At 44.5% G+C, this 23605-nt stretch overlaps 1 protein-coding gene across 1 annotated transcript in view; it reads left to right on the forward strand.

Annotated features, from left to right (window-relative positions):
• Nucleotides 1-23605, forward strand: part of LOC144805947 (uncharacterized) — a 60622-nt gene that overhangs the window by 11602 nt on the left and 25415 nt on the right. The window contains 2 exon segments of the mRNA XM_078672410.1: nt 20986-22411; nt 22560-23299. Of these exon segments, the coding sequence (XP_078528536.1) occupies nt 20986-22411; nt 22560-23299 (2166 nt within the window).

Below are 23605 nucleotides of genomic sequence, written 5' to 3' on the forward strand. Positions count from 1 at the left end.
ATTACAGACACCCTACACATTTACATTTGGATATAGATATTTATATTTTATCTACAATGTATCAGGATGCATATTCTTTCGGACTAGTGCTAGAGCTAATCTGCTGAAAGAGACAATGTGTCATTTGAGATGTCATCAGTGATGTCACTGACCATGTAATGAATTATGTAATATGTGACATCATTAGCAGTGGATAGCGGGCGGGCAAGATATAGTGAGTACTATTAACTATATCGGAGGAATTTCAATGGTTTTGTACGAGTGAAATGTCCTGCTAACTATAACACCCCTAAAACCTATATTTTTTTCAGTGAATTTTTAAAGTTTTTTAAATGCTAATTCCTAACTATATCAGGCCTGAAACCTATGGCTTTTTCAGTGAATTTCGAAGGTTTTGTTAATGACAATTTTTAAATGTATCAATTGTTATATTTATTTTTTTGATACTGATTTACTACATTTTTTAAATAATTTATTTTTAGATATTTTATTTTTTTAAAAGCATTATAATTACATTATACATTACATTACACAATATACTTTCTTAGAATTAATTACTTTAGTTTAAATACTTTGCAAATAGGCAATAGACTTAACTACAGTAGTTACAGTTGTTGCGATGGGCAACACAATTTCAAACAGAATGCAACATTGACCTCAATGTGAATTTCTAGTTACATGCAATTACTTACTTTATGGATTACTTTCTTAACCACTGGACTGGGTCCTAGATTCAGTCCTTGGACATCTCCTGTAAACAGTTGAGTAAAAGTGTTTTAGTTACAGTAGTCATTTTTTTTATTTCAAATCTTTTTTATTGAGAATCAAGACAATACAAAAATACACCAAGGAAAACAAAAATATGAAGACCATGAAGATATGATAATCACAATAAAGTGCGATATGAATATAAAACGTAAGGATGGTACATCAAAGATGGGGAACAAACAATATCAAATACTGCATAAGTATATACATACAATACTGTAGTTGAGATACTAGTATGCCAATATACTGTAATACATAAGATGTACATGAGGTGGCACCTTGATGAGTAAGTGACAATCATTAGCAATATTTACCATCCAAACATAACATATTTGAACATATTGGAACCAAGGATCATAAATGCTGGAGAAGGGTAAGGGAAGGGAGGGGGGGGAGGTCTAGGCAGCAGCAGGATGTCACTAGATACTACATACAGGGTGGAGCAGCGAGCTCACAATACGGAAGAGGATACACAGTTTGCTGATACAGGTAGCTGACACAGGTACAATGTGAGGCGTTGTAGCTTAAGGCGGGTCGTAACAAAGCTCTAAAGAGTCGAGCAAGCTCCATAGTTTGGTGTGAGGTTTTTGCCAGGGAGATGAATGGAGGACGTCATTACCATCACCCTTCAGGGACGCCAGCCACTCCTGCCAGATTTTGAAAGTGACGTTCTTCCATTTACTTAGTACTACTTTGCATGCAAGAGTAATCATGAGGTCTAGAAGGTGCCTGTCATGATCTCTTATTATGTGCGGATCAATTGCCCCCAGAAGAACATAGCTGAACTCCCTAGGAGGCCTACAGTGAAAGATACATTGGATGTAGTTATATATCTCATCCCAGTACTTTTGCAGTAATGGACAGTGGAAAAGCATGTGTGCTAGGTCGCCCACACCTGATTTGCAGTTCCAACAAAGAGGACTATCTATAAGTTTCAGTTTGAAGAGTTTCCCCGGTGTCCAGTATGATCTGTTTATCAGCATAAATTTGGTCTGCGAGAGAATCGGGGATATTTTGTAATAGAATGGAGTGAGGTGGATTTTGTCCCAGTCTAAGGTCTTGTGGAGGTGTTGGGTTCACTCTCCCAATCCCGTTCGCATTTCCTGTGTGCTTTTTGAGGCATAGATGTTAAGATCTTGTATATTTTTGAGACCATATGGCCCATAGACGTAAGCTGAATTAATTTAGTACACATTGTAGGATTCTGTGGTGTGATATCTTTAGCCGTTATTAGTGCTTTAAGGTGTAGGAATTTGTAAAAGTCAAGTGGTTGGAGGTCGAGCCGTGTTTGTAAGGTGGCAAAGGGTAAAGGTGTGGATCCCTCATAAATATCTTGCAATAGGTTTACTCCCTTCTTGGACCATTCTTCCCAGAAAAGAAGATGACCTTCATCTTTCAAAGTCGGGTTGAACCAGAACGAAGTTAAATTAGATTTGGGGAACTTTATTTTTGCTTTACAGTGCCTCTCTAGGTTAAGGAGAGCCCTTTTAGTATTGAGGAATATATACTTAGACTGAGGGAAGGCTGTGGCGTCCATAGTCATTATGGCAGGAAGCGGTAAATCATTAATGATAGATTTTCAACTTAGATCCATACAGGAGTATATTCCTGATAGTTGTGGAACCAGTTAGCACCTTGTTTGCATAGATATGCCGTCTGATAACATCTAAAGTTTGGTAGACCTACACCTCCTCTATCTTTTGGCAATTGAAGTTTCCGTAAGGATATTCTTGGTTTCTTATTTTGCCACAGGAAGGCATTAAAGGTCTTTTGTAGTTTGGTAAGGAACTCATCAGACAGTAACATGGGTAGCATGCTTATTAAATAGTTGACGAGTGGCGTGATCATCATTTTCAGAGTTTCCACTCTGCCCCACCAGGACAAGAATTTTGGGGACCAGCCGTCCAATAATGATATCTTTTTGTATAAGGCAAGCTCATTAATTTTGAGAGTGCTGATTAAGTCTTTCTCGAATTCGATGCCAAGATATTTAAAGCTCTTTGTTTGCCAACATAAACCAGAGTCACCTAGGATGCCTTTATCACCTATGTTATTAAGTAGCTTAACCTCCGTCTTATCCTTATTGAGTTTGTATCCTGATACTTCTGCTAAATCCGCGTTCTCGGATACCACCAACACATCGTCGGCGTAAGCCGAAATTTTGACTGTGACATCACCAAAACCTATGCCTTTAATAAGGTCGTTGTGTCGTAAAGAGTATAAGAAGGGCTCGATCGCTAGAAGGAACAGCGAGGGGGAGAGGGGACAGCCTTGTCTTGTACCTTGTTGAAGCTCAAATGAGCTTGAGAGGCAACCACCCGCCCTTACTCTTGCTGATGGGTTAGCGTATAGGGCCATCACCATGCGGATGAAATCCGTCCCCAGTTCAAATTTATGTAGAGTTCTTCCAAATAGGCCCAGTCAACCTTATCAAAGGCTTTTTCGGCATCTAAGGTCACTGCTACCGTAGGGGAGTCGGTTAATTTTGCTTTCTCTATGATATGTGCCAGGGTTCGCGTATTATCGCTAGACAGTCTTTTCTTAAGGAACCCTACTTGCAACGGGTGGACAAGAGTAGGCAGCCGCGGGCCCCCGCTCCTCATACGCCGCCTCCACCGCGCTACTGAGTTGCACAGACACCGTCCACCCCCCGCCTCACTCACTCACCGCCGGGTCTTTGCCGCTCAGACTCCAGGCATCCGTTTTCTCTCGTTTGTTCGGATTCGTTTAAACATGGCAGATGATAAAGGCGTCGATCATCTTGTTCCGATTCTTCAAATGACTGGAATTTTTCCCAGATCACCTCGCCTCCTTCATGAGTGCCTGTGATGTCCGTCCCAGTCCATGCACCATAGATTCCTTCGATACCTCTCGCCACCTTTCTTTTCCCAGGGGAAGTCACGGCACGACAGCAGGTAGGTTATGTAAATTATTTTATTTTTAAAACACCATGTGCAAAAACGTGCAAGAATAGGACGGCCTACGCGTAAAAAGTGATCAGTAGTAGTACCCTTCTTTGTGTTCATTAAACACTAGACATTTACATTACATTTACAAACTATGGCTCAATACAATCGCCATTTTATTTTCCTTCCATTCCTGTGAAGTACTCTTAAAGTGCTGTGTGCGAGATGATGATATCATTTCCTCATTCATGGCAGTAAGTTATTCTGTCACAACAATTATTTACAATCTATAAATAATGCATTTTACAAGGCCTTATAGAACTGTCTCTAATAATAAGTCATAAATTATGTATATATACATATATATATATATATATATATATATATATATATATATATCATCTCTCTCTCTCTCTATATATATATATATATATATATATATATATATATAGAGAGAGAGAGAGAGAGAGAGAGAGAGACAGATATATATATATATATATATATATATATATATATATATATATATATAGAGAGAGAGAGAGAGAGAGAGAGAAATAGAAAGATATTTTCACTGAAAGAAAACATAGTTTACAGAGACGTTATAGGTAGGAAATAGCATCAAAAACCTTAGAAATACACAGAAAAAAACAAAGGTTACAGAGACGTTTACTTAGGTTCAGATTTTACATACTCAAAACAGTAGAAAGTGAGCAGTTATAGTTACCTCGGCTAACTATAACTTACACTCCCCATAATGCACAGCTTATAAATAGGGCTCCCGGTTTTCCGTTTTTACGGATTTTTACATATAAATACAGACGGAAAACAAGTTTTCCTTTATGTGTATTTATATATAAAAAACGGGAAAATACTAGTGTATTTTGCTTTGCTGCCGTCTGGTGTCTCACCTTCCTTAGAGGGTTAAGAGGTGACAGCTTCCCCAGCTTCCCGTGTGCACACAGAGCTGCCAGCTGCACCCAAGTACTTCACAGGCCTTTGAAAGACCATTTATTTGTTAATGAGGCCGCTTTGTTATTTCACCCCTTTTAGAGCCCCTGCAAGAGTCGGATTAGGACGGACTTCATAGCTGCCAAGGTTTCAGATTGCTATGTATATAAGAGTGACTTCAACTACCATGAGTGATACTTTCAAAAGCAAAATAAAGCAACGCATAATAGGGAGACAGGATATAAGTATCAGAATTTACATCCATTTAAGCAACTAGAAAAAGAAGATTTTAAAACTGCAGCAGGGCACCAGAAATTGAAGGGCACTTCCCTTGTAACCTCGAACAGAAGTTTTCAAATACATTTTCCACATTGCTTTGCAGAGACCTCTAACCTGTCCCCATAGCCATTGATCAACATCGACATCGCAGTTTCATAACGAGCCCAAAAGAACTGTAACTGTGAAAACAGTTTATAAATTGCAACGTTTAGTCAACCATACACTGTCAGATAAAATAATTCACCATCATTCTGTGCATAAGAGAACCTTGTGTCTACCTTTCTGTTTTAAAAATATTATGATGTGATGTTCATTTTATTTATAAATCGCACGTGTGCGGAAGCTTAAAGGTGCTGCAGCTGAACAGGCCGTAACAAAAAACTTTTTTTTGTTGCTTTTTCTTTTTAGTTTTGAGAAGTTTCCTGCTTTTCAGCAATGCAGGATCAGAGCGGTGGCAAAGGGATGAGTATTGCAGAGCTTAGAACCGATATTAAACATTATAGTTATTTTACCCAGGTGACATTCATGGCTGGCCGCACAATGCAGCAAAGATAACACAACCTCATTGAGCTCTAAACAACACCTCCAATAATCACACTAACACCTTACAAATAAGATTGGGTGTCACACAGAACATTTTGCCCTGTCAAAGGTTTTTAATGGATTCTAACAATGTCAGGATGGAGCTGAACATTTATTTTAAAGACTGTCTGCAACCAGAGCGGAGCGCGACTCTGGGAGACTTTGCTGCTCTGTGGGGGCCTAAAAAGAGGTGAAATACAAAAGCCCCATTAACATGCAAATGCTCTTTTAAAGACCTGTGAAGTGCCCGGGAAGCAGCCTGGGCTGACACACAGGCAGGGTGAGATGACAGAGGGAGGTAGAGGGAGGGAGGTGAGTGAGGGGAGTGAGGGAAGAGGAGTGAGGGAAGGAGTGAGGCAAGGTGAGGGAGGGAGTGAGAGAAGGAGAGTGACGGAGGGAGTGAGGGAAGGGGAGTGAGAGAATGAGGGAAGGGAAGTGAGGGGAGGGGAGGGAGAGAAGGGGAGTGAGGGAAGGGGAGTGAGTGAGGGAAGGGGAATGAGAGAATGAGGGAAGGGGAGTGAGGGGAGGGGAGCGAGAGAAGGGGAGTGAGGGAAGGGGAGTGAGGGGAGGGAGAGAAGGGGAGTGAGGGAAGGGGAGTGAGTGAGGGAAGGGGAGTGAGAGAATGAGGGAAGGGGAGTGAGGGGAGGGAGAGAAGGGGAGTGAGGGAAGCTTACAGAAGCTGGTACTTACTTGGGCCGGGGCCGGGAGCAGAGTCCCAACTTGGAGTGTGGCGAGGACGGCTCCATTAATTACTAAAGCAGCATCTCTCTGCAAGGCAGTGGCTGCAGGCTCATGAATTCAGCCACGAGCCACCCCAGGCTACCATAATTCAGGGGTTTGTCAAGGCGTATCAGTGATAGGATCCCTCTAGGCTTGCGCCAGTCCAGTGAGTAGTCCCAGGCGCAGCACGGCCGTCCAGTGACACACAGACCCAGGGCTAATGAACGCGCACTGGGTCTGCATCAATCTCAACGGACGCTGTGGTTATTCACTGAACACAGCTCTGCACGTTTGTATCATGGGAATTCAAGCCAATAGGCTTAAACCTTTTAAACAGGAACAAAGAGTGGGGGTTAAGTTCTACCCAACAGCAATCTTCCTTTCTCCCCAAGCAGGAATCTAATGACCCAACATGACCTGTGTCCTGCCTGCCTCCAGGCCTTCGACAGAGATCACAGATTGGGGCTTATTTACAAGCTCCTCGAGTTGCATTGTCAATTTAAATAAATGTGGAAAAATACTAGCTGTAGCGTCATCTTTTGCTTGTGACAAAAATACATGTGGATAAATACAGAAAAAATGCCCGAAAAATAAATATGGATAAATACAGACGGAAATGGCAAAAAAATAAATACCATAAAACCGGGAGCCCTACTTATAAATGGGCTGGGATGGTACAGTGAGCTAAAAAACGGTGTTGGATCTAGCCCTGATCTCTTGACTGGGTGAGAATATTCTGCTTAATTCAGAGACTCTGTCCATCACCACCCCTTGTTGTTAAATATTTTGTCCACCCTAAGCGTGGAAGGGTATACTCAGATGTGAGTCCCTTGCTCATTGCACCATCAGGATTCAAGCAAGCCGGGCCGACGACAGCTGAAATGCCAGAAACCGGTCCCCGGAAGCTTGTTTCTTTCCCAGTGTAAGAATTGGCTTGGTAGTTTGGTTTGCCCTGTTCCCATCATGCACTGGGACAGGAACAGACTAATTTGCATATAGCCAGGTTCTGAGCTGGGATGGTGCAGTGAGCTAAAAAACGGTGTTGGATCTAGCCCTGATCTCTTGACTGGGTGAGAGTATTCTGCTTAATTCAGAGACTCTGTCCATCACCACCCTTTGTTGTTAAATATTTTGTCCACCCTAAGCGTGGAAGGGTATACTCAGATGTGAGTCCCTTGCTCATTGCACCATCAGGATTCAAGTAAGCCGGGCCGACGACGGCTGAAATGCCAGAAACCGGTCCCCGGAAGCTTGTTTCCTTCCCAGTGTAAGAATTGGCTTGGTAGTTTGGTTTGCCCTGTTCCCATCATGCACTGGGTCAGGAACAGACTAATTTGCATATAGCAAGGTTCTGAGCTGGGATGGTGCAGTGAGCTAAAAAACGGTGTTGGATCTAGCCCTGATCTCTTGACTGGGTGAGAGTATTCTGCTTAATTCAGAGACTCTGTCCATCACCACCCCTTGTTGGTAAATATTTTGTCTACCCTAAGCGTTGAAGGGTATACTCAGATGTGAGTCCCTTGCTCATTGCACCATCATGATTCAAGCAAGCCGGGCCGATGACGGCTAAAATGCCAGAAACCGGTCCCCGGAAGCTTGTTTCCTTCCCAGTGTAAGAATTGGCTTGGTAGTTTGGTTTGCCCTGTTCCCATCATGCACTGGGACAGGAACAGACTAATTTGCATATAGCCAGGTTCTGAGCTGGGATGGTGCAGTGAGCTAAAAAACGGTGTTGGATCTAGCCCTGATCTCTTGACTGGGTGAGAGTATTCTGCTTAATTCAGAGACTCTGTCCATCACCACCCCTTGTTGTTAAATATTTTGTCCACCCTAAGCGTTGAAGGGTATACTCAGATGTGAGTCCCTTTCTCATTGCACCATCAGGATTCAAGCAAGCTGGGCCGACGACGGCTGAAATGCCAGAAACCGGTCCCCGGAAGCTTGTTTCCTTTCCAGTGTAAGAATTGGCTTGGTAGTTTGGTTTGCCCTGTTCCCATCATGCACTGGGACAGGAACAGACTAATTTGCATATAGCCAGGTTCTGAGCTGGGATGGTGCAGTGAGCTAAAAAAATGGTGTTGGATCTAGCCCTGATCTCTTGACTGGGTGAGAGTATTCTGCTTAGTTCAGAGACTCTGTCCATCACTACCCCTTGTTGTTAAATATTTTGTCCACCCTAAGCGTGGAAGGGTATACTCAGATGTGAGTCCCTTGCTCATTGCACCATCAGGATTCAAGCAAGCCGGGCCGACGACGGCTGAAATGCCAGAAACCGGTCCCCGGAAGCTTGTTTCCTTCCCAGTGTAAGAATTGGCTTGGTAGTTTGGTTTGCCCTGTTCCCATCATGCACTGGGACAGGAACAGACTAATTTGCATATAGCCAGGTTCTGAGCTGGGATGGTGCAGTGAGCTAAAAAAAGGTGTTGGATCTAGCCCTGATCTCTTGACTGGGTGAGAGTATTCTGCTTAATTCAGAGACTCTGTCCATCACCACCCCTTGTTGTTAAATATTTTGTCCACCCTAAGCGTTGAAGGGTATACTCAGATGTGAGTCCCTTTCTCATTGCACCATCAGGATTCAAGCAAGCCGGGCCGACGACGGCTGAAATGCCAGAAACCGGTCCCCGGAAGCTTGTTTCCTTCCCAGTTTAAGAATTGGCTTGGTAGTTTGGTTTGCCCTGTTCCCATCATGCACTGGGAAAGGAACAGACTAATTTGCATATAGCCAGGTTCTGAGCTGGAATGGTGCAGTGAGCTAAAAAATGGTGTTAGATCTAGCCCTGATCTCTTGACTGGGTGAGAGTATTCTGCTTAATTCAGAGACTCTGTCCATCACCACCCCTTGTTGTTAAATATTTTGTCCACCCTAAGCGTGGAAGGGTATACTCAGATGTGAGTCCCTTGCTCATTGCACCATCAGGATTCAAGCAAGCCGGGCCGACGACGGCTGAATGCCAGAAACCGGTCCCCGGAAGCTTGTTTCCTTCCCAGTGTAAGAATTGGCTTGGTAGTTTGGTTTGCCCTGTTCCCATCATGCACTGGGACAGGAACAGACTAATTTGCATATAGCCAGGTTCTGAGCTGGGATGGTGCAGTGAGCTAAAAAACGGTGTTGGATCTAGCCCTGATCTCTTGACTGGGTGAGAATATTCTGCTTAATTCAGAGACTCTTTCCATCACCACCCCTTGTTGTTAAATATTTTGTCCACCCTAAGCGTTGAAGGGTATACTCAGATGTGAGTCCCTTTCTCATTGCACCATCAGGATTCAAGCAAGCCGGGTCGACGACGGCTGAAATGCCAGAAACCGGTCCCCGGAAGCTTGTTTCCTTCCCAGTGTAAGAATTGGCTTGGTAGTTTGGTTTGCCCTGTTCCCATCATGCACTGGGTCAAGAACAGACTAATTTGCATATAGCCAGGTTCTGAGCTGGGATGGTGCAGTGAGCTAAAAAACGGTGTTGGATCTAGCCCTGATCTCTTGACTGGGTGAGAGTATTCTGCTTAATTCAGAGACTCTGTCCATCACCACCCCTTGTTGGTAAATATTTTGTCTACCCTAAGCGTTGAAGGGTATACTCAGATGTGAGTCCCTTGCTCATTGCACCATCATGATTCAAGCAAGCCGGGCCGATGACGGCTAAAATGCCAGAAACCGGTCCCCGGAAGCTTGTTTCCTTCCCAGTGTAAGAATTGGCTTGGTAGTTTGGTTTGCCCTGTTCCCATCATGCACTGGGACAGGAACAGACTAATTTGCATATAGCCAGGTTCTGAGCTGGGATGGTGCAGTGAGCTAAAAAACGGTGTTGGATCTAGCCCTGATCTCTTGACTGGGTGAGAGTATTCTGCTTAATTCAGAGACTCTGTCCATCACCACCCCTTGTTGTTAAATATTTTGTCCACCCTAAGCGTTGAAGGGTATACTCAGATGTGAGTCCCTTTCTCATTGCACCATCAGGATTCAAGCAAGCTGGGCCGACGACGGCTGAAATGCCAGAAACCGGTCCCCGGAAGCTTGTTTCCTTTCCAGTGTAAGAATTGGCTTGGTAGTTTGGTTTGCCCTGTTCCCATCATGCACTGGGACAGGAACAGACTAATTTGCATATAGCCAGGTTCTGAGCTGGGATGGTGCAGTGAGCTAAAAAAAATGGTGTTGGATCTAGCCCTGATCTCTTGACTGGGTGAGAGTATTCTGCTTAGTTCAGAGACTCTGTCCATCACTACCCCTTGTTGTTAAATATTTTGTCCACCCTAAGCGTGGAAGGGTATACTCAGATGTGAGTCCCTTGCTCATTGCACCATCAGGATTCAAGCAAGCCGGGCCGACGACGGCTGAAATGCCAGAAACCGGTCCCCGGAAGCTTGTTTCCTTCCCAGTGTAAGAATTGGCTTGGTAGTTTGGTTTGCCCTGTTCCCATCATGCACTGGGACAGGAACAGACTAATTTGCATATAGCCAGGTTCTGAGCTGGGATGGTGCAGTGAGCTAAAAAAAGGTGTTGGATCTAGCCCTGATCTCTTGACTGGGTGAGAGTATTCTGCTTAATTCAGAGACTCTGTCCATCACCACCCCTTGTTGTTAAATATTTTGTCCACCCTAAGCGTTGAAGGGTATACTCAGATGTGAGTCCCTTTCTCATTGCACCATCAGGATTCAAGCAAGCCGGGCCGACGACGGCTGAAATGCCAGAAACCGGTCCCCGGAAGCTTGTTTCCTTCCCAGTTTAAGAATTGGCTTGGTAGTTTGGTTTGCCCTGTTCCCATCATGCACTGGGAAAGGAACAGACTAATTTGCATATAGCCAGGTTCTGAGCTGGAATGGTGCAGTGAGCTAACAAATGGTGTTAGATCTAGCCCTGATCTCTTGACTGGGTGAGAGTATTCTGCTTAATTCAGAGACTCTGTCCATCACCACCCCTTGTTGTTAAATATTTTGTCCACCCTAAGCGTGGAAGGGTATACTCAGATGTGAGTCCCTTGCTCATTGCACCATCAGGATTCAAGCAAGCCGGGCCGACGACGGCTGAATGCCAGAAACCGGTCCCCGGAAGCTTGTTTCCTTCCCAGTGTAAGAATTGGCTTGGTAGTTTGGTTTGCCCTGTTCCCATCATGCACTGGGACAGGAACAGACTAATTTGCATATAGCCAGGTTCTGAGCTGGGATGGTGCAGTGAGCTAAAAAACGGTGTTGGATCTAGCCCTGATCTCTTGACTGGGTGAGAATATTCTGCTTAATTCAGAGACTCTGTCCATCACCACCCCTTGTTGTTAAATATTTTGTCCACCCTAAGCGTTGAAGGGTATACTCAGATGTGAGTCCCTTTCTCATTGCACCATCAGGATTCAAGCAAGCCGGGTCGACGACGGCTGAAATGCCAGAAACCGGTCCCCGGAAGCTTGTTTCCTTCCCAGTGTAAGAATTGGCTTGGTAGTTTGGTTTGCCCTGTTCCCATCATGCACTGGGACAGGAACAGACTAATTTGCATATAGCCAGGTTCTGAGCTGGGATTGTGCAGTGAGCTAAAAAACGGTGTTGGATCTAGCCCTGATCTCTTGACTGGGTGAGAGTATTCTGCTTAGTTCAGAGACTCTGTCCATCACTACCCCTTGTTGTTAAATATTTTGTCCACCCTAAGCGTGGAAGGGTATACTCACATGTGAGTCCCTTGCTCATTGCACCATCAGGATTCAAGCAAGCCGGGCCGACAACGGCTGAAATGCCAGAAACCGGTCCCCGGAAGCTTGTTTCCTTCCCAGTGTAAGAATTGGCTTGGTAGTTTGGTTTGCCCTGTTCCCATCATGCACTGGGACAGGAACAGACTAATTTGCATATAGCCAGGTTCTGAGCTGGGATGGTGCAGTGAGCTAAAAAACGGTGTTGGATCTAGCCCTGATCTCTTGACTGGGTGAGAGTATTCTGCTTAATTCAGAGACTCTGTCCATCACCACACCTTGTTGTTAAATATTTTGTCCACCCTAAGCGTGGAAGGGTATACTCAGATGTGAGTCCCTTGCTCATTGCACCATCAGGATTCAAGCAAGCCGGGCCGACGACGGCTGAAATGCCAGAAACCGGTCCCCGGAAGCTTGTTTCCTTCCCAGTGTAAGAATTGGCTTGGTAGTTTGGTTTGCCCTGTTCCCATCATGCACTGGGACAGGAACAGACTAATTTGCATATAGCCAGGTTCTGAGCTGGGATGGTGCAGTGAGGTAAAAAATGGTGTTGGATCTAGCCCTGATCTCTTGACTGGGTGAGAGTATTCTGCTTAATTCAGAGACTCTGTCCATCACCACCCCTTGTTGTTAAATATTTTGTCCACCCTAAGCGTGGAAGGGTATACTCAGATGTGAGTCCCTTGCTCATTGCACCATCAGGATTCAAGCAAGCCGGGCTGACGACGGCTGAATGCCAGAAACCGGTCCCCGGAAGCTTGTTTCCTTCCCAGTGTAAGAATTGGCTTGGTAGTTTGGTTTGCCCTGTTCCCATCATGCACTGGGACAGGAACAGACTAATTTGCATATAGCCAGGTTCTGAGCTGGGATGGTGCAGTGAGCTAAAAAACGGTGTTGGATCTAGCCCTGATCTCTTGACTGGGTGAGAGTATTCTGCTTAATTCAGAGACTCTGTCCATCACCACCCCTTGTTGTTAAATATTTTGTCCACCCTAAGCGTGGAAGGGTATACTCAGATGTGAGTCCCTTGCTCATTGCACCATCAGGATTCAAGCAAGCCGGGCCGACGACGGCTGAAATGTCAGAAACCGGTCCCCGGAAGCTTGTTTCCTTCCCAGTGTAAGAATTGGCTTGGTAGTTTGGTTTGCCCTGTTCACATCATGCACTGGGACAGGAACAGACTAATTTGCATATAGCCAGGTTCTGAGCTGGGATGGTGCAGTGAGCTAAAAAACGGTGTTGTATCTAGCCCTGATCTCTTGACTGGGTGAGAGTATTCTACTTAATTCAGAGACTCTGTCCATCACCACCCCTTGTTGTTAAATATTTTGTCCACCCTAAGCGTGGAAGGGTATACTCAGATGTGAGTCCCTTGCTCATTGCACCATCAAGATTCAAGCAAGCCGGGCCGACGACGGCTGAAATGCCAGAAACTGGTCCCCGGAAGCTTGTTTCCTTCCCTGTGTAAGAATTGGCTTAGTAGTTTGGTTTGCCCTGTTCCCATCATGCCCTGGGACAGGAACAGACTAATTTGCATATAGCCAGGTTCTGAGCTGGGATGGTGCAGTGAGCTAAAAAACGGTGTTGGATCTAGCCCTGATCTCTTGACTGGGTGAGAGTATTCTGCTTAATTCATAGACTCTGTCCATCACCACCCCTTGTTGTTAAATATTTTGTCCACCCTTAGCGTGGAAGGGTATACTCAGATGTGAGTCCCTTGCTCATTGCACCATCAGGATTCAAGCAAGCTGGGCCGACGACGGCTGAAATGCCAGAAACCAGTCCCCGGAAGCTTGTTTCCTTCCCAGTGTAAGAATTGGCTTGGTAGTTGGGTTTGCCCTGTTCCCATCATGCACTGGGACAGGAACAGACTAATTTGCATATAGCCAGGTTCTGAGCTGGGATGGTGCAGTGAGCTAAAAAACTGTGTTGGATCTAGCCCTGATCTCTTGACTGGGTGAGAGTATTCTGCTTAATTCAGAGATTCTGTCCATCGCCACCCCTTGTTGTTAAATATTTTGTCCACCCTAAGCGTGGAAGGGTATACTCAGATGTGAGTCCCTTGCTCATTGCACCATCAGGATTCAAGCAAGCCGGGCCGACGACGGCTGAAATGCCAGAAACCGGTCCCCGGAAGCTTGTTTCCTTCCCAGTGTAAGAATTGGCTTGGTAGTTTGGTTTGCCCTGTTCCCATCATGCACTGGGACAGGAACAGACTAATTTGCATATAGCCAGGTTCTGAGCTGGGATGGTGCAGTGAGCTAAAAAACGGTGTTGGATCTAGCCCTGATCTCTTGACTGGGTGAGAGTATTCTGCTTAATTCAGAGACTCTGTCCATCACCACCCCTTGTTGTTAAATATACAGCTTATAAAGTGGGCAGAGAAACACATGAAAAAGTTGTTCCTGCCCGCAGAGCACAGGATTTTAAGCTGCTCCCTATGGGTAGGAACAATACTGGCTCCCGCTGGCGTCATCGGGACTTTCGGGGCCCTCAACATTGATCATGTGGGTACCCTGGATGGGCTCAAGGGCACCCACCCTTTACTGGCAGGGCCATTTTTGTAAATCCTTCATTATGCATGGTCAAGGCACATGCATGGTAAAGGTGCTACGTGGTAAAGGCATACGTGTTTAAGGCATTGCAGGGTAAAGGCATTGCGTGGTAAAGGCATTTGTTGGAATGTATGACATTATAATTAGTCTAATCCTGCACTATCTCTTGACTTGAAACTAAACCCTGGGCCTTGATAAACTGAACACAGACAGCTCAAAAAAAGTGTAAAAGCAGTTTTAGTAGGAATCTCATGTCACATTGTCATCACATGCCATTTTCCCAGTGCATTGTACCATTTCCCCAGTTTTTCCCAGATAAGCACTATAGAACTACTCGCCACCACGTTTAGAGGGTGATCCATTTCTCTTCCTACCCTGGAAAGAGAGTTACTCCATCATTTTGTTGAAGTGAAACTCTAACTGTTTCCAGTGTCAGAAATAGTCAGATTGGGGTCTGTGGATGCTCACTTGCTCACAAACTGACAAGGTGAATCATGCATGCACTACAGCTACTAGTGTGTGATTCTACACATGCAAAACATGTACACCTGGCAGCTATCATCTGACTAGTTTTGTTTTCAAACATCGTTGAAAGAGCTGAGGACACAGACAAGCCCACTGACACCAAGAGAGAAACAGTAATAACAGTTATTTACAGGCCCTGGCAAAACCCCTAGGCCTGCTCATCATGAGACCAATCTCCCCCCCAAACATTCTTGCTAAACTATTCACAGGTATTCTGGCACACAACATAGTCCGTTTATAATGGCCTTATGACTGCAAGCCACAGCAGTGGTGAGTTAATATTGTGCTGTTAATAAAATTGATAATTTCCAACACTGAGAAGACACTGGATGTAGGAAGGTGGATATCTGACTATATGGTTACTCCAACTTTTTTACTTGTGTTTTGCTGGTTTTCGACTTAGTTGGCCTGGGATCCTGCTATTCAGGGCCCCAGGCTATCTGCTCTCCCTATAAAATGGACTCCATGTACTTTAGGCACATACCAGATTGGGTACTGGGTCACCTCTGTGAGCCCCTGTGTAGTGTACCAAAGGTACCCAGGGCATAGGTGCATCCAAGGCCTACCAAGGGCTGAAGCATGTATTATGCTACCCCTGGCTGGCCATCCAAACTGACACCACAGGATGATCACTCAGCAAGAGTAAGGTGGTGTAATCACCCCTTACTTAGATATAGTATACCTATATCTACCTTTATATATAGACACATATGCACCTATAAGTCACTCCCATGGTAGGCCCCGACAATGCTCAAGGCAGAGTGCTTGGTTTTATGTGAGAGGGTGCCCTAGCATGAGCTGAGCCTCTCTGCAGCTTTCAGAACCATGTCTTTATAGCTGTTCTATGATATAGCCATACCATATACTCTTAAGTGCATTATAATCCCCGCGGTTAAATGCTAACTTTGGTGCGGCTTTATCAAAACATGTGGTGTAAGGTGTCAAACACTTTGGTAGCATTCCACCATTCTAGAGGGAAAAGACATGTATGTTACTGCTTTACCCGGTTAGAGTTAAACAGAGCTTCAGCATCACAAAATGGATGCTGCTGCCACAGACACGAGTCTGACCTCCTGCTGCTGGACGAAACTCCAGCAAAGGAGGCCTGGACAATGGGTTTCCTGTCGAGGAAGGTGGTAGGACCTCCCCAGACTGCCTGTAGTGTATTAGGGCAGTGTGGGTTGAATGGAACAATGCTTTTCCAGACACTGCCTGGGGCACACAAGATCCTCCATGCATAGCCCGGTTCAAACCAGTTGCTGGGGCACTCCAGCCCCGCTCTGGCGCGATACTGGACAAAGGGTAAGGGGTGTAACCACCCCCTTCCCAGGTGCACCGATAGGAGGGACCTAGGTGGTAATCCAGCTCATTTTCTTAGTATAAAGATAGGTGCTGTGTCCCCAGGACTTTAGATTATCCTAGAACGAAAATCTGAAATGAAACTCTTGGACCTTCGACATTCTATACCGACTAGAAGACTGAAGACATCTCCCTTGTTGTCAAGGAGTGACCACTCTGTATAACCAGGGACCCCTGTCTTTAGTAACAAGCAAGGTGTGGTGTTCGTTGCTGTGCGGTTTCCCTTCCTCCCTGCCGGGCTTAGCTCTGCCCCCCGCCTTCACCGACCGGCCAGGCTTCGCTCCGCCGGTCCAGCGCTCCGGACTACATCACCTGACTACAAGCCCCAGGAGCCTCAGGGGCAGAACGCGCATTTCCCACGTGTCAGCAGGCGCATAAAGACTCGCCTGTTGCAGAGTCCCTTGGTGTTCGTTGCTGTGCGGTTTCCCTTCCTCGCGGGCGGGCGTAGCTCCGCCCCCCGCCTTCACGGACTGGCCGGGCTTTGCTCCGCCAGTCCAGCGCTCCCGACTACATCGCCTGACTACAAGCCCCAGGAGCCTCAGGGGCAGAACGCGCATTTCCCACGCGCCAGGAGGCGCATAAAGACTCTTCTGTTGCAGAGTCCCTTGGTGTTCGTTGCTGTGTAGTTTCCCTTCCTCGCGGCCGGGCTTAGCTTCGCCCCCCGCCTTCACCGACCGGCCGGGCTTCGCTCCGCCGGTCCAGCGCTCCGGACTGCATCGCCTGACTACAAGCCCCAGGAGCCTCAGGGGCAGAACGCGCATTTCCCACGTGCCAGGAGGCGCATAAAGATTCGCCTGCTCCTTCGTCCCGCGAGGACGCACGCGGGACGTGCCGGGCTAAGCCCGGGCAAAGGGCGGGCCCTCTGTGGCCCGAGGAGGACGGGACGGGCCACCTCCCTTGGCATCTCAACAAGAGGAGGTAAAGAGATCTGGATATTATATTAATGCCCACTTACGGACTTCCCCAATGAATACTAACTTGTGAACCCCGAAAGTATCAGATTTGCCGCTGTTTTGGCGTTCACTGGGGTTTCCAAAAATGCTATCTCCCAGAGGGGTTCGTTCAACGGGACACTTGACGACTACATAAATAGGACTACATCGCCCATTCCCCGTGAAACTGAGAAACCTGAACGATCTCCGCCCATAGATAGTACACCCAACAAGCGATCTCCCTCACAGGCAGCCGACATAGTACAAAACCTAACATTACTGGAGGAACTAAACAGTTTATTTAAAACCAAGTACGCTCCACTGGAACCGAGATTTAAGCAAACTAGCGCCGTTAACTGTCCTACAGTAAGCACAAGTCCCCAGACTAGCACACCACCCCATCTAAATGATAGTCTGTTAGGTACCCCCCACTTACTATCTGCAAAAGTCATCTCCCAAAACATAGTGCTCCCTCAGGTCCCCTTAGTGAAAAGAAAGTGAAATAGGGTTGAACACCAAGGAAGTCAAGCAAAACAACTAAAATTGTGCCCAAGCCCCCAATTGGCCGTTATCACCTCCCCCCCCAGCCTCAGAGGTTGCTGGGAAACCAGACTCTTTTGCATCTTCTACCCAGGCAACCCTATTGGCCCAGATTGAACACCTGGTCAAATCTATAATATCCCCGGTGATAGAAAAAATGAACAGTCTACGGGATAGGCTTACAGGAATAGAGGAAACGATCAAGGCCAATTTGATACTCTCAAAAAACATCGCAAGACCTAATCAAGCGCAGTCTCTGGCTGCCATAGAAGTGCCCAAACTAACTGTACAAAGTAATAATGTCCAAATCCAACCAGTAGCCTCAGCTACGTCAGTTCCAAACATTCCCAGAGTATCCACCAATTCTACATTAGCACAGCGCCCTGCCGCAAGAGTAGGGTTGAGCAAAGAACCCATATTCCATAAGGGGACAGTCGCTAACCATGGCAACACGCCAAGAATTGTTAATCATATACACCTACCACCGGAGGCCGCGTTTGTGTTCAAGCGGAAAAGTCGAAAGACATCAGGACCTAATAAATAAGGTCACATTCTGGCTAACAAACAATAGACCCCTCCCCTCTAACTTGGACGGAAGAATAATGAGTGTCAGAAGGGTGGGCTGGCTAGGATCCCTCCCAAAAGATATTGCCGGCGACCTAGTACTAGTAAAATTTAGGAACAAACACGTTGTCCCATATCTTCAAACTTGGCAGCCCCAAAAAGGAGATGGCCCTATATCCACCTGGGATCTACATGACTTTTATCCCAGTATGTCATACCTCTGCCCATTAAGACCAAATCTAAAGTGTAACCATCCGATGGGCAGAAGTGTCTGCGCATTGAGTGGCTGTAATATCTCCACTTCCAATCGATTTGAAATACTGTATAATAGTTATCTTTGATTTACATATGGAAAGTTTTTCATTATACCTGTTATTAATTGCCTTAATTAAGGGACAACTAGTTGTATTGGTATTGTCTCTAATGCTAATCCTGTAAAATGAATGCAAACTAAAAGGAAATGGCACTCAAAAGTTGGGCTCATATTTTTTAACTTGTAGATCTTTTGTGCTATTGTAATGTATGCTTTTATGACTGTTATGCTTTTACTAAAAATGGCTACTCGATCCCGTTCCTCCATGAATTAGCATTCATTCAACTAGATCAAAGTGATTAATATGTACTTGGAAGAGGCCTATTTGCACTTTGCACATCCATATTTTAACCTACGCTGCTATTTGTAAATATAATGAAACAAAATAACTAGGAGGTTACTTATTTTCTGTCTGTATATACTTAGTTGTAGAATCCTGTCTATCTTTAACAATCAATGGTTGACATTGTACTTTGCACTTTATTAAGATGGTCTACAAATCAGGATTCATACACTATGCACTTTATAAAACCGGCACCTTAAATAATGCTGCTAAATGACCTAGCAAGCTCTTGCTCTAATTGACGCACGAAACATGTGTTAATGACACCTTGTACTTTTCTGTGGTTACCGTTTTAATAAGGAAATATTCAGCAACACTACCTCATGTTAATGTGATTTTTCTTTTATCTTGATTATGTATGCAATTATGTGTGTACTTTTATGGATAATGTATTATCCGAATAAAGTTTATTGATTTGATTTGATTTGAACAAGCAAGGTAAAGGCGGCAGTTGGCATTTGAGCTGATCCAGGGTGAACAGAAAAGCATTGTGGAAAAAGATGTCCGGAGTTACCTTTGTCATATATACTTCCTGAAGAGTTACCTTTGTTATACCGTTCATAAAGAGTTACCTTTGTTATACACTTCCTGAAGACTTACCTTGGTTATACACTTCCTGAAGAGCTACCTAAGTTAGACACTTCCTGAAATTGAATTAATGGCAGCGCTTCCTGATTCCTCTCTTTTTCCACAATCTGTTCTGTTTAAATGAAATCTTATCCATGTGTATCTACCCAAAACTGTACCTGTAGCACATGAGTGCTCTGTAGCTGCCCTTTCATTAGTAATTTACTCAGTACAATGGTAAATCACTGCCTTCTCAGAAGTAAATAAGATGTGACATGTTCAACCACAGTTTTAAAGAAATATCCATGTATGGTAAAATGTTCCTTACTAAATTTCAAATATGGTAGAGAAGAGATGTTTTATCCAGCTGGTTAAATATTGTGTATTCACATTGTATTACATTTGCATTTAGTAATATTGCATTTCTTTACATCCAACAGAAAATAAGCCTTAAAAGCATGGATTGATTATGAATAATGAAGATAACACATCAAATCTGCAAAAATTATCAAAAATAAGGAGCTCCAAAAACATCAGTGCAATCAGAGGCAGAGGACAGATCCAGGAAGAAGCAGTCAAAGGCAATTCAGTGAGTGTCCGAGTCTGAGATCTGCACCTTGACACCCCAAGATGAAGAAATTACCTCAACAAAACCAAGACAACAAAACTGACAAACCACCTACTGTATAAACAAGCGTCCAACACCAGCTTTGATCATGAGGCCGGTATGAGAGTTGGAGGAAGGCCTCGTGTCTATTTGGGATCCACAGCTTGGAACAAACTCCCTCTTCAGCTTTGAGCTGTTAGTAACATGATAATGTTTAAAAAATGGTTGAAAACTTGGCTTTTTGTCCATGTTTGAAACAAACAGATTTACTTTCTTTTCTGACCTGTGCTTTGCCCCGGGACACTCTTTGGAGTAGCTGTACACATTACAAGTCGCTTCCCCATCATGATATGGCTAGAGCAGTGCTTCGCTATCTAAACTGGCACCAGACCAGCATTCAGTGCTCTATGTGTATTGTTAACTCTTTCTAGCCAAACCACAGGCACCAGGGAAAAGCACAACGAAGTGGAGCCTAACAACTGAAGGCTAAAGGAAAGCGGAGATCTGCTCTCTGAAGTACAGAGTATTGTCCCGATTTGCACCTACCGGAACGAAGAGTAAGCTTTAACCGCAAGCATGCAAAGCCATTATCCAATCTAAAGATGCAATCACCCACAAGGAAGCTTTACTGATATTTTGAATGTGGCAGGTATTTAGTGAGTCTTGTATTTTATTGTTAAATCGGAAATATCACACACATACAGGGAATGTGAAAATAACGCAAGTGGTTTATTAACTATGCTGACCCTTCAGGAAACACAGTCAGGAGAAAAATCGTGCAATTGCACTGAATATGTCAACAACTTTAGCCAATTAGAAACCCTAAAACAGCATCAGCAAATACAAACAGGGGAAAACCATACAATTGCACTGAATGTGGGGAGAGCTTCAAACAAATTTCACAGCTCCACTCACATCAGAGAATACACACGGGGGAAAAACCATACCATTGCAATGAATGCGTAAAGAGCTTCAGTCAAATTTCAAACCTTTACAAACATCAGAGAATACACACAGGGGAAAAACCATACCAATGCAATGAATGTGTAAAGAGCTTCAGTCAAATTTCAAACCTCTACACACATCAGAAAATGCACACAGGGGAAAAACCATACCATTGCAGTGAATGTATGAAGAGCTTCTGTCGGTTACAAGAACTCCAAAAACATCAGCAAACCCACACAGGGGAAAAGCCATACCATTGCAAGGAATGTGTAAAGAGCTTCACTCAATTATCAAACCTCCATAGACATCAGAGAATACACACAGGGGGAAAACCATACCATTGCAAGGAATGTGTAAAGAGCTTCAATCAAATTTCACAGCTCCGCACACATCAGAGAATACACACAGGGGATAAACCATACCATTGCAGTGAATGTGTGAAGAGTTTCAGTACGTTAGCAAAACTCCAAACACATCAGCGAACACACACAGGGGAAAAACCATACCATTGCAGTGAATGTGTGAAGAGTTTCAGTACGATAGCAAAACTCCAAACACATCAGCGAACACACACAGGGGAAAAACCATACCATTGCAGTGAATGTGTGAAGAGTTTCAGTACGATAGCAAAACTCCAAACACATCAGCGAACACACACAGGGGAAAAACCATACCATTGCAAGGAATGTGTGAAGAGCTACAGTCAATTATCAAGCCTCCATAGACATCATAGAATACACACAGGGGGAAAACCATACCATTGCAAGGAATGTGTAAAGAGCTTCAATCAAATTTCACAGCTCCGCACACATCAGAGAATACACACAGGGGATAAACCATACCATTGCAGTGAATGTATGAAGAGCTTCTGTCGGTTACAAGAACTCCAAAAACATCAGCAAACCCACACAGGGGAAAAGCCATACCATTGCAAGGAATGTGTAAAGAGCTTCACTCAATTATCAAACCTCCATAGACATCAGAGAATACACACAGGGGGAAAACCATACCATTGCAAGGAATGTGTAAAGAGCTTCAATCAAATTTCACAGCTCCGCACACATCAGAGAATACACACAGGGGATAAACCATACCATTGCAGTGAATGTGTGAAGAGTTTCAGTACGTTAGCAAAACTCCAAACACATCAGCGAACACACACAGGGGAAAAACCATACCATTGCAGTGAATGTGTGAAGAGTTTCAGTACGATAGCAAAACTCCAAACACATCAGCGAACACACACAGGGGAAAAACCATACCATTGCAGTGAATGTGTGAAGAGTTTCAGTACGATAGCAAAACTCCAAACACATCAGCGAACACACACAGGGGAAAAACCATACCATTGCAAGGAATGTGTGAAGAGCTACAGTCAATTATCAAGCCTCCATAGACATCATAGAATACACTCAGGGGAAAAACCATACCAATGCAGCAATACAAGAACTCCAACTACATCAGCGAACCCACACAGGGGAAAAACCATACCATTGTAAGGAATGTGTAAAGAGCTTCAATCACATTCCACAGCTCCACACACATCAGAGAATACACACAGGGGGAAAACCATACCATTGCAATGAATGTGTGAAGAGTTTCAATACGTTAGCACAACTCCAAACACATCAGCGAACACACACAGGGGAAAACCCATACCATTGCAGTGAATGTGTGAAGAGCTTCAGTCAAATTACATGTCTCCGCACACATCAGAGAATACACACAGGGGAAAAACTATACCAGTGCAGTGAATGTGTAAAGAGCTTCAGTCAGTTAACAGGCCTCCAGAGACATCAGCGAATACACACTGGGGAAAAACCATACAATTGCAGTGAATGGGGAAGTAGTTTTAGGGTACAATCAAACCTCCAGAGACATCAGAAAACACACACAGGGGAAAAACTATACCAGTGCAGTGAATGTGTAAAGAGCTTCAGTCAGTTAACAAACCTCCAGAGACATCAGCGAATACACACTGGGGAAAAACCATACAATTGCAGTGAATGTGGAAGTAGTTTTAGGGTACAATCAGACCTCCACACACATCAGAGAACACACACAGGGGAAAAACCCTACCATTGCAATGAATGTGGCAGTAGTTTTACTTACTCTTCAGCATTAAGAAATCATCAGCGAGCTCACAAAGGGGAAACAAATCTTTTAAATGCCATGAATGTTTGAAAAGCTGAAGTCCATTATCACTCCTAAACAGGCATCAGCGTACACACGCAGAAGAAAAGCCTTCAAGTGCAACGAATGTGTGAAGAAATGTAGTCAATTATCAAGCCTATATAGACATCAGCTTACACACACTCTGTAAATACCATACAACTGTAGTGAGTGTTGAAGTACCTTTAGGAAATCTTTCGCATTAAGGATTAATCAGTTAATGCACACAGAGAAAAAACCTTTTAGGTGCAGTGAATGTGTGAATATCTTCTGTCAGTTATTAAACCTACGGATACATCAACTAACATACAC

Source organism: Lissotriton helveticus (assembly GCF_964261635.1).
Source record: "Lissotriton helveticus chromosome 1_1 unlocalized genomic scaffold, aLisHel1.1 SUPER_1_unloc_34, whole genome shotgun sequence".
In the NCBI taxonomy this organism is placed as follows: Eukaryota; Metazoa; Chordata; class Amphibia; order Caudata; family Salamandridae; genus Lissotriton; species Lissotriton helveticus.